This window comes from Corvus moneduloides, chromosome 5, assembly GCF_009650955.1.
Source record: "Corvus moneduloides isolate bCorMon1 chromosome 5, bCorMon1.pri, whole genome shotgun sequence".
In the NCBI taxonomy this organism is placed as follows: Eukaryota; Metazoa; Chordata; class Aves; order Passeriformes; family Corvidae; genus Corvus; species Corvus moneduloides.
In genome coordinates, this window is record NC_045480.1 from 2958127 (window position 1) to 2972998 (window position 14872).

Sequence of the window (14872 nt, forward strand, 5' to 3'; positions counted from 1 at the left end):
CAAAGGAAAACAGGGTCCTGCTTGGAGGAGCAGCTGAATATGTTGGGTAGGTGGAGATTTGGGCAGATTTGGACTAGTCAGGATTTGTGGGTTTGAACCTCTCCATCTAAGCCTGGGGCTGACCCAGATGTGGCAGGACAGTGTTGGCTCCAGGGGCTGCATTTTGTGAAATTTTGGACTGGCCCTTGTTGACTTTCATCACTTTTTTGCTGCCTGTCCCATTTCTGTAATGGCCGGTTTGAGATCTGATCTCTGTGCTTTGAGCTAAATCCTCTTTACCTCGTCCCCTACTTAGAGGATCTGAAATTTAGGCTTTGTGGTTGCCACAGTGGCAAAGTGGAGTTTCATTGCTGGGTTGTGGAGCTTGTCAGCACTGGGGACGTGCTTCTCTTTCTTTTAAAAGTCTTCACCACAAAATTACCACTTTTGGAGGTTATATAAAAAGATGAGAGTTTGAAAGTCCTTTGGCTTGTTTGGAAGTAGTCTACATGGCATGAAAGGGTGGAGATTTCTGGAGTTCTTGGTGCTCCAGGCTAAAAAGTTGTTTTGCATCCCAGCTTGACCTCAGTTATCCTTTCTTTGCATCCCATGTTGAAGGCTGGGTCTAATTCACCAAGTTTTTCTTTTCTGCTGGACTTCATTTTCCATCCTTTTAACTGCAGAGGATAAGCCGGACCTGAGCTCCCTGCACAAACCTGTCTGCTTCCTCCCACAGGTTCCTTAGAAAGAGAGCTTGGACGGCATGCAAAGTTGTGAAATATCTGCAGACAGCACGGATGATCCTCTTAGTAGTGGCCTACGGAGAAAGCGACAGCCTCGAATAGTCGTGATCGGTGCTGGGCTCGCGGGCCTGTCGGCAGCCAAGGCGCTCCTGGAAAGCGGATTCACGGATGTAACTGTCCTCGAGGCGACCGACCGCATCGGGGGCCGCGTGCAGAGCGTCCAACTCGGTGAGAGCGGCGCCTGCAGAGGGGTGGTGCTGGGCTTTGTGTGCCCGTGAGGCCAAATTAGCCTCAGAAATGGGGATATGTGCACGTGCAAAGTTGTTTGAGGTGTGGCAGTGTCAGGAGTATAAATATAGAAATCCTTAGGCTCCTTTTGCGGGGGGGGGGTGTTTCTGTGCTGTCTCGTGCCTCAGTTCCGACCCAAGGCGGCTCCAAACCTGCGCTGCCACAAAATAAAAGATTTGGGTGATTGTTTTTGCTCGCACAGGAAGGGCTGTGTGCAACAGGTCTGTGATTGAGTAACTGTACACAGACAGTTTCCACCTGGGTTTTCCAGCTTGACTCTTTCCCAGGAGCAGCCAGTAAATCTCCAGGCTGTTGAAGGGCTGTTTCTCAGGTCTTAGAGCCCTTGGAAAGGGGAAACCCCGAGCTGTTCTGCTTCACAAACAGCCCCATTCATTTCCCTAGAACTAATTTACTGTGTAGGGCGCTCCCACTGGGAATCAGGCTTCTGGGAAAACCTCTTCAATGTATCCCTTCATCCTGATTTGCAGCTTTCCTACCTCTGCAGCTTCCTTTCTCTGGGTGTAATAAAGGTGCAGACTCTGGATATTTGAATCCCAGTCAATTTTAAAATCTCTACACGCAAAACTCCTGGAACAAACATTGCCGTTCACAGCACAGGAGTCAAGCTTTCCCTGGTATCCAGAAGGACGTTGCCTGTCTCTTCTCTGCAGGGGCATAAAGCTTTCTGCTTTTCCTGAATTGCTTTCCTGATTTCAATTAACTGATTGTGTTTCTGATCCCACTCTGGATGTTACCTTTGGCCTCTTGCTGCCCTGCTTTCTTTCTATTTCTTAGGTGCTTACATCACTTACTGTGTTCTACTCGATGAACTCAGCACAGTAAATAAACAGCAGCCTCCTGTGAACTTGCAGAAGGGAAACCAATGGAAAGGCAGTCGGAAAACTCCAGTCTCCAGGGGTTTGAGTTGGGCACTTTACATTCTGCTGGACTTGGCATAGAGGTTAGGATGGGAAGTGTGTCCTTTACTCACAATCCGCTGTATTAAAAAATATCCTGGATCGTGCCTGTGAGAGGAGGGAAGTGTGAAAGAGCTGAAATCTTCAGGGAGCAACAGATCATTCTGCCAGTGCACCTGTGAAATAGTTTTGGTGTTTTACTGTTGAGACTGATTCTCTTATCTTTGCTCACCTTCACACATCTTTGCCTTTGCTGGGGTTCCACCTCCTGCTCATTAACACCTCTTAATTAACAGGAGAGGAGAGCAGGTGTTTCAGTCTGGAGGAGGTCTCTGAGTTTGTAGATTTTGTAACTGTTATTTGCAGAGCAGAGGCTGGCATCTAGAGTTTTAAGTATTTTAATAATTTTTTAAAACTACAAACTGCCTTTTCTTACCTTCTGCAAGCTCTCAAGGTTGCCCTGTGTGGGTGTGGGCTGCAGTTCTCTCCCAAGGTGGGTCTGTGTTCTGGCTCTGGCCTCTCCCCTGTCTGCACACTTGACTAAAGGTCTGATTGAGATCTTCAGCAGTTACTAATTAGGAGGAAATTCTTCCCTGTGAGGATGGTGAGGCCCTGGCACAGGTTACCCAGAGAAGCTGTGGCTGCCCCTGGATCCCTGGAAGTGTCCAAGGCCAGGTTGGATGGGGCTTGGAGCACCCTGGGATAGTGGAAGGTGTCCCTGCCCATGGCAGGGAGTGGGACTAAATGGTCTTTAAGGTTGCTTCCAACCCCCAAACCATTCTGTGTTCTGGTGGCACCTGCTCAGGATTATATCTGAATCCTTCCCCCTCACTGAGCCACTCTGTCTTGTAGGGGACAGCATTTTCCCTCAAGTGCACAGACTGTTGCTTCTCAGCCCAGGGGAGTAATTTGGGTATTCAGAGGTTTGGTTCTAGCACAGGTGAGGCACAGGGTTTATGTGTTTGTACACTGTGTGTTTCCTGCACATGACATTTGTATCCACATTTGTATCCACTGCAGCTATTTCAGAATAGGATACCCAAGAAACGGCCAAGAAGGGCTGCAAAAGGAAATGTGAAAGTTGCCATCCCTATCCAGGAGACTTGATACACAATCTGTGTGTTTCTCTGTTTTTTTTAAATTGTATTGGATGATTGATTCCAAGTAGATTAATATTGAACTGAAAATCCTTTAAGGCCCTGAAAGTAAATTGGCTGTCTCTGTTTAAAAGGATTGTATTTAATTTTACAATTTAAAATAATTAATCATTTAACTTACACCTGGTAAGAACTGGCTTATCTGCTTGGTAGTGGTGATAGTGAGCATGAGTATTACGGGCAAGAATTAGTTTTTAATTTGTTGGTATTTGATTATGTTCCACACAGCTAAACAGGAAGACAGGAGAACTTGGAACACATCATCACCGTTACCAGCGCTAAGGCAGCAGCAGGACCTGCTGGCAAATTGTTTTCTTTCAAAGAGCAGGTGTCTCCAGCAGGATTGTTTTGCAGCAGAGAGCAAGCTCGTGACCTAGAGCAGGAGGCAGCATTCCTGCTGCTGCTTGGTGTGGGCTGAGTTGCAGGAGGATTGCATTAACCAGGGGACTGCCACTGCAATATTGATGAGCTCTCCAGCTTTGGCTGCCAGCATTCGGTCATTTCCACCTGGCTGGGTGCCCTGGGGATGTGTTGGAGTCTGTGGCACCTGAAGTATTCCCATTTGTGTGTTGGTGCTGCTCTCTGAAGCAGGTGCTGTGGTGTAGAAACCTTGTGCTGGATTGCAGGTCTTGAAGGGCAGTCAGCATGGTTCTTACTGACAAAGGGGCTGCTTGGAAAATGAGATCCATGGAGCTTCCCTCAGAGGCAGGGGCTCAGCCGGGGAACAGCATTCCTTGGAGCTTTCACCCTTTAAACCTGACTGCAGCACGGCTCAGTGCTGCAGTGCCTCTCTGTCTGAGCATACATTTACATGTTAAACAGTAAATGATAGCTGGGAACTGCACTGTCCTTTCTTCATCAGGCAGGATCCTGTTAACTATCCCGCTTAATCAGGCATTCCCACACCTCTGCGGGGATGCTGGGAGATGCCCAGTTCTGTCAGACTTTAAACCAGCTTGGGACTTCTGAGAATCTGTCAAAATGTGGGGGGAAGACACGACCCAAGCTTATTTTTAGCACCTTCTTAGTGCTGCTGAGCATCTCTCTGTGCTCTCAGCCCAGTCTGGCAGTGCTGGATTTGGGGGGAACAAAGCCCTGGTGCAAATCCCGATAGTTTTAAGGGATGGGGAGAGTGGGGCTAACCAGACTCTTTGTGTTTTTCAAGCAGAGAGTACAGGTGATGAAAACAGAATGCTTTTGATGTTTAGCCTGACAGTGCGTCTTTTAAAAGAACCTGATATATAAATCTCCAAAGGCATAAATAATATACAACTTCTTTACTCATCTGGGGAATGGAAGTGCATGTTTTATTGCAGTTACTCTGAGGTGTATTTGTAAATAACAACCATTTTTAGTCACAGGACCAGGTTCAGTATTCAGGCCAATGTTGCTATCCAAATTTCTTACATCTCCCTGCTGGCAACAACCCTGGTAAGAACTGGGAACTGAGAAGGGCTGAATTTCTCCTTAAGTATCAGAGGTGTGTCACTGTGATGGATCTTTATTGCAACATCCCATCCTAACCTGTATTCCAAAGGACCAGTCTGAAGAATGCTGGCATTGTGTCTAACAGAGAAAACTCCCTTAAGGGATGTTCAAACATGTGTTGTCCTTGGGCAATTCTGCTTTTGCACATTTTATTCAGGGTTGAGCGTGAGAAGCTGTCAGGAGAACAGGCTTCCATAACCAGTTTGCTTGGCTTCCTCTCCTGCAGGGCATGCCACTTTTGAACTGGGAGCTACGTGGATTCATGGTTCACATGGAAACCCAGTCTATCATCTAGCAGAAGACAATGGTTTGCTTGAGGAGACCACTGACAGCGAGAGGAGCGTTGGGCGCATCAGCCTTTACTCCAAGAATGGGGTGGCTTATCACCTCACCAACAATGGGCAGAGGATCCCGAAAGATGTGGTTGAAGAATTCAGTGATTTATACAACGAGGTTGGTGTCCAGCTTACTTTGTCAAGTGGTAGATTTGCCTGGAACACTGAGACCCCTTGGCAGTTAGAACGTTCCAGGATAAAGGTTGAAAAACAGTGATGTCTTTAATTCCTTTGCAAAAGAAAAATCAACGCTAAGTTTTCTGTCATCTGCTTCACTGCCCCCCATTTGCCCCTGATGTGGGATTAACTCTCTGTGGTGAGGAAGAACAATCTTCCCATGTTTGTCATCCATTTAATCACTTCCAGCAACTATTTCTGGGGAGATCCAGTAATTTGCTGGAGAAAGTTGCTACTTAATTGAAAGAGTAGTGGAGGGATCAAATTGCTAAACAAAGTACAAGGCAAAATCTTAGCAACAACCAGCTAAATGTTGTACCCCTCTGACTTTTTATTGGTTATAAATACCATGGAGTGTTCCAAAGTCAGTGCAGTGTTGTAGGAATTGTAAGTTTTCTTGCATCAGAAGGAAAGGAACATCTTTTCTGGGAGGTTCAGACCAGCACAAACTTCAGTTAAGGTTATTTTAACTCTTTTGCTTGCCAAAGTTAATTATAATTATTCCCCACATTTTTTTAATAATTGCTTATGAAGTACATTTAGAAGGGTCAGTGCAGACTGTGTGGCCCTCCAGGTAATGTGATCTCTCACTGGGTTGTATAAAATGGAACAAAACATGAGTACTTTCATCAGGCTGTAGCCATGCCTAAAACCTTCAGATTTTCATCTAACAGCGAACTTCAGTATTTGGCTCTTGGCTGAACACTCATTAGATTCAGGTTACTCTTGCATACTTTGTTTAAAAATATGTCTGGGATCATTAGAAAAGTCACTGTAGCCTGTAAAGAATTACCAAAAATTGCGTGGGGAGCAGTAAAGGGGAATTTTTTTCATTTGAAAAGATTTTTGGCACTGTCCTATGTCTCTGAACTGGAGTCAGTGATGGGATGGCACAAAATCATTTCAGTTTTAGAGAGGAGTAGTAGGAATTTCAAAGAAACCTCATTGTGGGAAGGATTTAGCAACCTGTGGACAATGTCTTGGACAAATGCATGTGGATATAATTCATCTGAACGATTTTTCATACTGCTGGATTAAAAAAGAATGAGAATTTCAGGCAGAGAAAAAAAAGACAGGTGAGATGTGTGTGGAGGAAGATTAACAGCAACTGGGGCTAGAAAGAGTAAATGAAAATACTGCAGTGAGCAGCATTATTTATGTAAATGGAACGCTGCCAAACTGCGTGCAGGGCTCGGTGATCATCCTGTCTGGAAGACGATAGGAAAATCTCCAGCGAAGGGAGGGCAGACTCCAAAATGAGAAGGGAATACAAAGATGAGAGCCACTTAGCTTTGAGATAAACCCCGTAAGATAAAGGCCATAACAAGGTACCAGTGTTTTAGAAATGATTAATTTGGTAAATCTACCCTTTCTAAAGGGGAGAGAAAGGGGCAGCCAGTGACACGAGAGAACAGCACATTAAAAGTTAATCTTCTTTACACAACACCTAATTAGCTTATCATTACCACAGGATATCTTTATCGCTAGGAGACAGAAAAGGCTTTCACATTTATGGCCTGTAAAAATGTCTGCAGCCACTCGTGGCGATAAAAAATATGTAAGGGACAGCTGGAGCCAAGCAGGGGTCATCAGCCAGCCCCTTAATTGCTCCTGCTGGGAGGGGCTTTCTCTGCCTTCCTCCTGAGCCTGATGGAATTTCTTGCAGGGGCAGCTCATGGTTTCCTTGAGCTGCTTGTCCCAGCCCTTTTGGGGCACCAGGCTGGAGGATCTATACTGATTTAAGACATTTGGCTGTGGTTTATTCCCTTCTCTGCATAGGAGAAGTGGGAATTTAGGCGAGCTATGTGATCTCATGAAAGTACCCAGTTAAAGTGAGTGTAGGAAATACAAGTGCCCTGGAGGGGCGTGTGCAGCAGGCGTGTGGCTCTGGAGACAAGTTCCTCTGCATAAAGTGCAGGGATGTTTCTGATTTGTGTTTTGTCGTGTCCCCCAGTTCTCCAGAATTACTGTGAGACTGGTGAGGCCCTGGAACAGACTGCTCAGAGAAGCTGTGGCTGTCCCATCCCTGGAAGTGTCCAAGGCCAGGTTGGATGTGGCTCGGAGCAATTTGGTCTAATGGAAGGTGTCCCTGCCCATGGCAGGGGGTTGGAACAATACTGTCCTTAATGTCCCTTCCAACCCAAACCGTTCTGTGACTCCCTGGGGGTTTTTTAGCATGTTCATCTTTTTTTTTTTTTCCCCCAAAGTTGTGTTGCTTTAACTGGTGGTGAAATGAATACTGGGGAGGAACAGCAGGAATTTTCAGTTCTGAATCTCTGGTTTTTTTTGGAGACAAGTTTTTTGAGTGGTTTTGTTGAAGCATCTTGAGGTTGTCCAGGATACAAAGCCACCTTACTGATCGTTAAATCCTGAGGTAAGGGTCCTCCCTTATCTCATGGGAGCTCCCAGACCCTCCTCAGGTTATTCTTGGGAATCCCACATCATGTCATCTCATCCCTTTAGAGGAGGCTGAGATGGCAAAGGCTGTGTCCCACCCTGTCCTGAGTTGAAAAGAAAGAACTCCCCACAAAACAGCCAGCAACCCCATGATGGATGCAAAGCGTAATCAGGGATGTAGGACTGGCATGAACAGTGGAAAATGTATTCCTGAATGAGCAGGAAATTTGTCACCATTCCAAAGGCCTGCCCTCCGTGCACAGCCGGCTCGCTCCCCACGCACTCACACCCTGCCTGCCTTTCCCTGCAGCTGCTGCTGGGCTCCAGCCTGTGCCTTCAGCTCTGCTTCTCCATCTGGGTCTCTCTAGCCCTGGTTATCTTGTCATCTGGACACCAAATTCTAGGGAATTCAAAATGTGGGGGGTGTCCCTTGAGTGTTTCACTAGGGCATGTGGAGTCTCTGAAACTGGATTGTAGGAGGGTGAGGTCTTTCTATGCTGAGTTTTCCTGGAGTGAAAGGCAAAGCACCCCTGTACCTCCAGAGCTTTGCCTCACTAATTCATCTGGAAAGTCCTTAGGCTTTTTTCCAGGCACTTGTCCAATCTTTTCTGGCTGGCTTCTTCTACCTCAATACAAGTTTTGCTGCTTTTTTGTTTGCAGTAGCCTGAATTTTTAATAGCTGTAGGGATGTCTCACAGAAGCATTTATTTGGTTATGAGGAAGCCGAGCAGTCAGACTGCTTGAAGACTGCTCAGCTCTTCATTTCTCCAGCAGAAAGTTCCTTAGGAGAGGCTGTTGCCCTGCACTGAGGTCAGTCAGGATCTGCCACGAGCTTGTGACTGAGGTGACCTGAATTCTCCTTGTGGAAGCAGAGCAGTGCCTTCAAGGAAGGTCTTCAGTTCTGCAGAGCATCCACCTGGATTCCCAGCCATGCATTGCCAAGGGAAGCACCATGAGACAGGGCAGGACTTTTAGGGTTGTCCTTCTGAGACCGTGTGCTCTGTGGGGTTGGCACTGCTCAGGGTCATTGTCACTCCATTTGTTCAGTCTCGGAAGGAAAAGAGGCACTGCTGGGAGGTTCCCCATGGTGTGATGCCCACCTCATGTGTTTGTAATCTTCCTGCCTTCCTGTCCGTTCCTTCTAGGATAACTGAGGGAATCCTGGGGCTGGGAGAGGATTTTGGTCTCTTTCTGCTTATACCACATGTGCATGATCCTCAGGAAAGTGACGAGAGTGGGACCTCTGAGGGAAATGTCTGCAGCTTCAGGGTCTGTGTGTGCGTAGAACTCCTCAGAAAATGTGAACAGGGACAATTTATCTCAGACTTGTTCCTCTGTCCCTGCTAAGTCCTCATTTCCCTTCCCAAAGAGGTATTTAAAGCCAACTCCCAGGTATTAGTGAAGGGTGGGAGGGAGGTGGTGAGCTGGACATGTTAAATGCAGCTGAAAAATCATACAGTCCATCACCAGCCTGATTTAGGAAAAGTGCCTGTTTTTACTTCAGCTTTTCAGCAAGGATGTGGTCCCTAAAGATCTGCTTCCCAGGGACCCTCCCTTTAACAATCAGCTAATTAATGGCCTTGTTATCTCTCAGCTTTCTCCTGTGTGCTGTGAGTTTCTGGGGGAGGGATGCAGCCAAAGAATGACAACGTTTTCCATCCTTCTCACCCCCACCCCCCGTGCTGGGCTTCCTGCCATCCCCAATTAAGCTCCAGTGCCTTGCCTTGCAGTTATCATGGAAAGCAGGACCAAAGGGCCACCGAGAGTCACCGTTCCCTCCCTGCCTCTATTGCCCTGACAGATGTCTGGCCTGGGAACAGTGCAGCCCTATCTCCACCAGGGCTTTTTACTGGACAGGGATTAAGTCACAGCAGTTTTTAAGCCAAGTGAGAAAAAGACAATGCTGGGCATCGTCACCGGCGCTGACAGGAAGGAGTGTGGATGGGGATGTGCTTTCCTGACCTCCTTCAGTGCGGAGAAACTTCTTTATTTAGCTGTGTTCTTCCTAAGAAACTGCCTTTTCCTGTGGTGGAGGAGCACGTAGGTAGTAAATAAACACATGGAGGAGGAAGCCTGTAGGTAACAGAGGGGACATCCCTGCTGGAATCCACATTCCCTGCACAAACCCTCGTTGTGGGATGCCCCAAAGCTGGTCAGAAAGAAGACAGAAGATGGAAGCTGAAGTGAAGCTGGTTTAGGACTATAGACATTGAATTAACTTGTTTTAATTTCTTACCTTCAACCCTTTCTGTCTTTCAGACCCAGGGATTTGGGGTTGTTCAACATGGAGAAGTGAAGGCTCCAGGGAGACCTTCCAGCACCTTTCAGTGCCTAAAGGGGCTCCAAGAGAGCTGGAGAGGGACTTGGGACGAGGGCCTGGAGTGACACTGACAGTGTCAGTGCCCACTGTCAGAGGGCAGGGTTAGATGGGATATTGGTAAGAAATTCTTCCCTGTGAGGGTGGTGAGGCCCTGGCACAGGTTGTCCAGAGAAGCTGTGGCTGCCCCTGGATCCCTGGAAGTGCCAAGGCCAGGTTAGATGGGGCTTGGAGCAACCTGGGATAGTGGAAGGTGTCCCTGCCTGTGGCAGGGGGGTGGGACTGGATGGTCCCACTTTCAGGTCCCTTGCAACTCAAACCATTCTATGATTCTGTGAATTCCCTGCAGGATTGCGTGTAAACCTTCAGAATGAGGGGAGGAAATCTGCTTAGAATGAATGGTTACTTGAGATGTTTTCTGTCTTCCGTTTTTTTAAGACAGGCTTCCAGGGTCACTTGTTCTGTCCCAACCCAGGGGAGCTTTAGAGTGAGAAATGCTAAGGTCATCCTGCTGGGATGTGAGTTTGTCAGTGGTAGGAGCTGGGAGTTGATGCAGTCTGTCCTTTGGTTTTCCTCTCTGCTTGTATCAGGTGTGTGATAATAGAAAAGCAAAGGTTTTCTGGACTGTCTGTGGTGTAGCTCTGCTTGCTGCCGGACATGGAGCTCTGGGTTTGGATACAGAGAGATTTTGTAGGGTTAACTAGAAAATCAGCAGAACCTTTCAGGTCATTCTTGATGCTGCCTTTCCCCAGGATCTTTGAGGGAAAGCTCATTTCCACTCTCTCAGGAATGCTGCTGCCATCACATCATGCTGAAATGATTGAAGGAGCATGGGTTTTCAAATCCTGCAAGTACCTGTTCCCAGTGACCTCAGTGGTGGTCCCATAGGAATGACAGTGCTTTCCCCACCTGGGCAAGGAAAGCCTGGATAATTCCAACTTCAGACAGCACAATTCTACTCCTACTTCATTGGAAATCTATCTTAAATTATGTTTCCTAGTGAACCTTTTCCATAGTTTCTTATACAGGATGTGTTTGCTGCACGTGTTCATTAAAAAGTACATTTTGGGCATCTTTTTCATTCTTGAAGTGTGACAATATATCTCTCAATGTAGGAGCTGCTGTTGTTTTTCTTTTTGCTTCTTGCCTGCAACAGCTTCGCCTTCTGTTCTTCCTCAGATGGTTCAGCACCCCCAAGAATCATAGAATATACTGAGTTGGAAGTGACTTAGGAGGATCAAGTTCAGCTCCTGGGCCTGCCCAGGAAAACCCCCAGAATCACACCCTGTGTCTGAGAGTGTTGTCCAAATGCTTCTTGAGCTTGAAAAGCAAGGAGATAACAGGAAAACCAATAAATCCTGATGTGATTAAGCTTACCTGCTGTCTGATCAATGGGATGGCACTTCCAGGAAAGACTTTCCTTGATGGTTACAGCGCAGAGAACTTGTGCCTTCCTGCTCTTCTCCCTGTGGGGCAGTGAAGAATATAATGGTTAACAAAAACATAGCCAGGCTCACTTCTCCTGTGGGCCAAGTGGTAGCTGGGTTTTAGCAGGGCTTTGCTTGTCCTGTGAGTGTGTTATCTGCTTACAGAGCTCAGTCAGCTTATGAAAGCCGAGCTGGTTGTGCTGACGCAAGGTCTGTGCAGCTCGGACCTGCTGCAAGTGCTTGGGGCCTCAGAAATCCACAGACCTGAGAACCAGGGGATGCTGGAACTGCTGAAGTTTCCTTTGCTGGAAGCCTTTGTTTCATACAAGGTGTTGGGCTCCACCTTTCTTGTGTGGGAATCTCCTTGGACTGGCTGTGTCCCGGGCAGTGTCTGCAATTCTCTTCTGTCTTCAGCAGTCCCACTCATTTTCCTTGTGTTTGTTTCTTCTTGGTTTTTATACTTTATTTCACCCTTTTTTTTTCATTCTTTCACCTATTTTCTTCAGTTTCTTCCTCATCCCATACTTGTCAACTCACCTTCCTCCATTCGCTCACAGACCTCCTCTCTCTCACTCCTACCACTGCCATGTGTTTTTCCTCCTCTCTTTCCCCTTCTTTCCTCTATTTTGCCTCCTCAAATTCACTTTATTCCTAAAACCCAAGACAAAATCAAGCTCTTGGGGAAAATCGGAGTGAGAAGAACCTAAACCATAGTGGATTAGCTCTATCAGCAGGGAATGGGAAGTTCCAGGAGCCTTTGAAGGCAAGGCTGCCACAGTTTTACCAGCTTCGTACCAGATATTTACTGTAGACTTCAACTTCTCGATACGTCCAAATCATCTGTCTCCAAAAAACAATCATAAGTTGTAATCAAACCATATTTGGCAGGAAAAACTCCCCAATCAGGGATATCCTCTCCGCTTGTGAGAATATTGTGCACCTTGTGGCGTGATGTGAATGAGAAGGGGACGCATTCTGGACAAACAAGTCATTAATGGGATGTGCTGCATTTCTGAGAGGCATCTTTTGAAAGCTTTCCTGTGTTAAAAGATTCCTTCTGAGTATTCTTCCAGAGAAAGGAAGAGTCATGATGCAATTGCAGGCTCTTCTGGCAATATTGTAGATGGAAATACAAGTTAGTGCAGGCAGCCACGAGCAGAGGGCTGAGGTGGATGGTGTTTCCTCACTTTTAAGTAACTTGCATGCGAAAAACTGGGGTTAAAAAATACCAGGAATATCTTGTTCAAAAGAAGAATGATTTGTTACAAGGGGTTTTTCTTCTAGCTCCTGGTGGGGAGCTCTAGAGATGTCAATGTTTTCACGTGGATCTATACCAGTCCTGTGCTCAACGAGTAAAATGTGTGTGTGTACAGAATTCCCTTGCTGTTTGTTGCTTCCTATTTTCATAGGACAACAGAAAAACAACTGGGAAACTGAATTCCCCCACTCTGGTGGATTCCTTCTAAATAATGGAGAGGGTAGAAGGGCTGGTTTCAGGTTAGAGCAACCTGGGATTTCACCTGGGACACGGAGGTGGGAGAAGAGCTGGTGCTTTTTATCAGATGTGAGGAAGGACGTGGGTTCTGCTGGGAGGAGGAGATGATCTGAATGTGCTGGGCTAGGAGGCGTGAAGGAGCATCCTGCTGGGAATCCCGTGGCCCATCCTTGTGTCCTGTCTCTGGCAGGTCTATAACCTGACTCAGGAGTTCTTCCAACGAGGTAAACCAGTCAATGCTGAGAGCCAGAACAGTGTGGGCGTCTTCACACGGGACGTCGTGCGCAAACGCGTCAAGGCCGACCCGGATGACACGGAGGCCGTCAAGAGGCTGAAACTGGCCATGATCCAGCAGTACCTGAAGGTATGTGTGCACATCTTTGGGGTGGTTTATTTTTGTTTAAACTAGGAGCAAACAAATCCTGAACCTCAGGCACCTGGCTGAGCCCTGCCCTGCCCTGGAAATTGTTTTCTGTGCTCTCTTGTAGTTTGTGTTTATATCGACGACTTTCCCTCCTGAGGCAGATCCAAAGACAATGGGCTGCAAAGAGTAATTCCTTTACTTTTTTTTTTTCTTACCTTAAAATCCCAGTTTTCTTAATAGAAGAGGCTTTCCTAGGCCTTATTAAATTTTCTGGTGTGATTTAGTGTTTTTTTTACCTGAAGCTACTCTACTGTCAGGTTCTTCTGGTAGTGTCTTATCTTGTGACTTACACCTGCACCCCCTGATCCTGCCTGAGTGATTTTTACCTCTCAGAGACCAGAAGAAATGTAACTTATGATTCTAGTAATTTGCTGAAGAAATCCCCAGAAAGCATTTTGAAGGTAAAGCAATAAAACCCAAGATAGATTGTATAAAACCATCTTTCCACACGGCTTCAATAGTTCTTTTTATCTCCTTGGTGCCTTGGCTAAATGAGTTCTCTGTGGGATGAGGACTTAATGCTGCATCAAGCACTCGACGAGCAAAGTGTATCAGCCATTTCTATTTCAATTAGAATGACTTAAAAGCTTCTGAAATGAGGCAGGGGAGGCAAGCAGCACTTTGTCATGTGTTCCCTGTTTTCAGGTGGAAAGCTAAACCAAAGAGGAATAAAGAGTCTCACAGGAGATTTGAGATAAAGTTGAGGTTTGAACCCTGGTGTCCTGAGCCTGATATCTCAGCATCCTCACCCAAAACCTGGTATCACAGACTGTCTCCACAGCTGCCATGTAAAGCCCAGTTATTTATTGTGTTACCCACGTAACAGCACCCATGCAGACAGGGTTAAGTCATTGGATACAGCTCTGGGTTTCCTGGTGGTTTCTCCTGTGGTTGCTCCAGGCTGCCACAGTCAGAGCTGTTTCTGCAAGTCCTGCAAAACCCTTCTCATGCAAATACCTGAGAACAACAAAGCTTCTCATACTTAAGACTATCAGATGACAGAGTGGGGATTAACCTGTCTTGGGTTAGAGTTTTGGTAGTTGCTTGTTTCTCCCCCTGGCTTTTTCCTTCATGGTTGAAAGAATCAAACAGCCACCAGTGTTTAACGTCATAATGAGGAGTGTCCTGTTGGAGGATCCAGGCAGGATGAGGATCCTGCTGCGTGCCCCGGGGTGCAGGGTTTGTGTTGTGTGACCCTGGGGGAGCACTGTGAAGTGCTTGGATGGGATGAACCACAGCACAGTCCAAGGATGGGTCTTCACTCATTCTCCACTGGCGTCATCAAGCAGTGACCAGGACAGGGAAGGCACCTGTTTGTCCCTGCAGTCACAGGAGCAGCCTGGGAACTGCTGGTACAACCCTGACTTGTTTGCTTTATCCCAGCAGAGATTCCTGCCCTGCACCAGAGTGCTCCACAGGGAGAGGATCTAGGCTTGTCAGGCTTCCAAACACAGTCATTAAAGTGTGGAAAGGCCTGGAAAATAGGTCAAAGGGTGAGGTAAGGAATTGTAATATTCCTTAAAATGCATAGAGAATTACAGTATGCAGGGATCTGACTCCAGTGATGTGAAGATTTTAAGATCACTGTGTCCCGTGCATCAGGATTATCATTAGAAGCTTATCACAAGACAGGCCAAACATCCTGCCTTTGTTCCAGGGATTGTTAGGAGCTACGGCTATGCCTAATGCTCCTACAAACATTAACCAACAGGTTAATGGATCTAAAGC

At 46.7% G+C, this 14872-nt stretch overlaps 1 protein-coding gene across 1 annotated transcript in view; it reads left to right on the top strand.

The window, feature by feature from the left end:
- The window catches only part of SMOX (spermine oxidase), a 49746-nt gene that overhangs the window by 25013 nt on the left and 9861 nt on the right, over positions 1–14872 (top strand). The window contains exons 2-4 of the mRNA XM_032109214.1: positions 716–950; positions 4799–5025; positions 12911–13084. Coding sequence (XP_031965105.1) covers positions 743–950; positions 4799–5025; positions 12911–13084 — 609 coding nt within the window. The 5' untranslated portion in view covers positions 716–742. The remainder of the gene's footprint in view (positions 1–715; positions 951–4798; positions 5026–12910; positions 13085–14872) is intronic.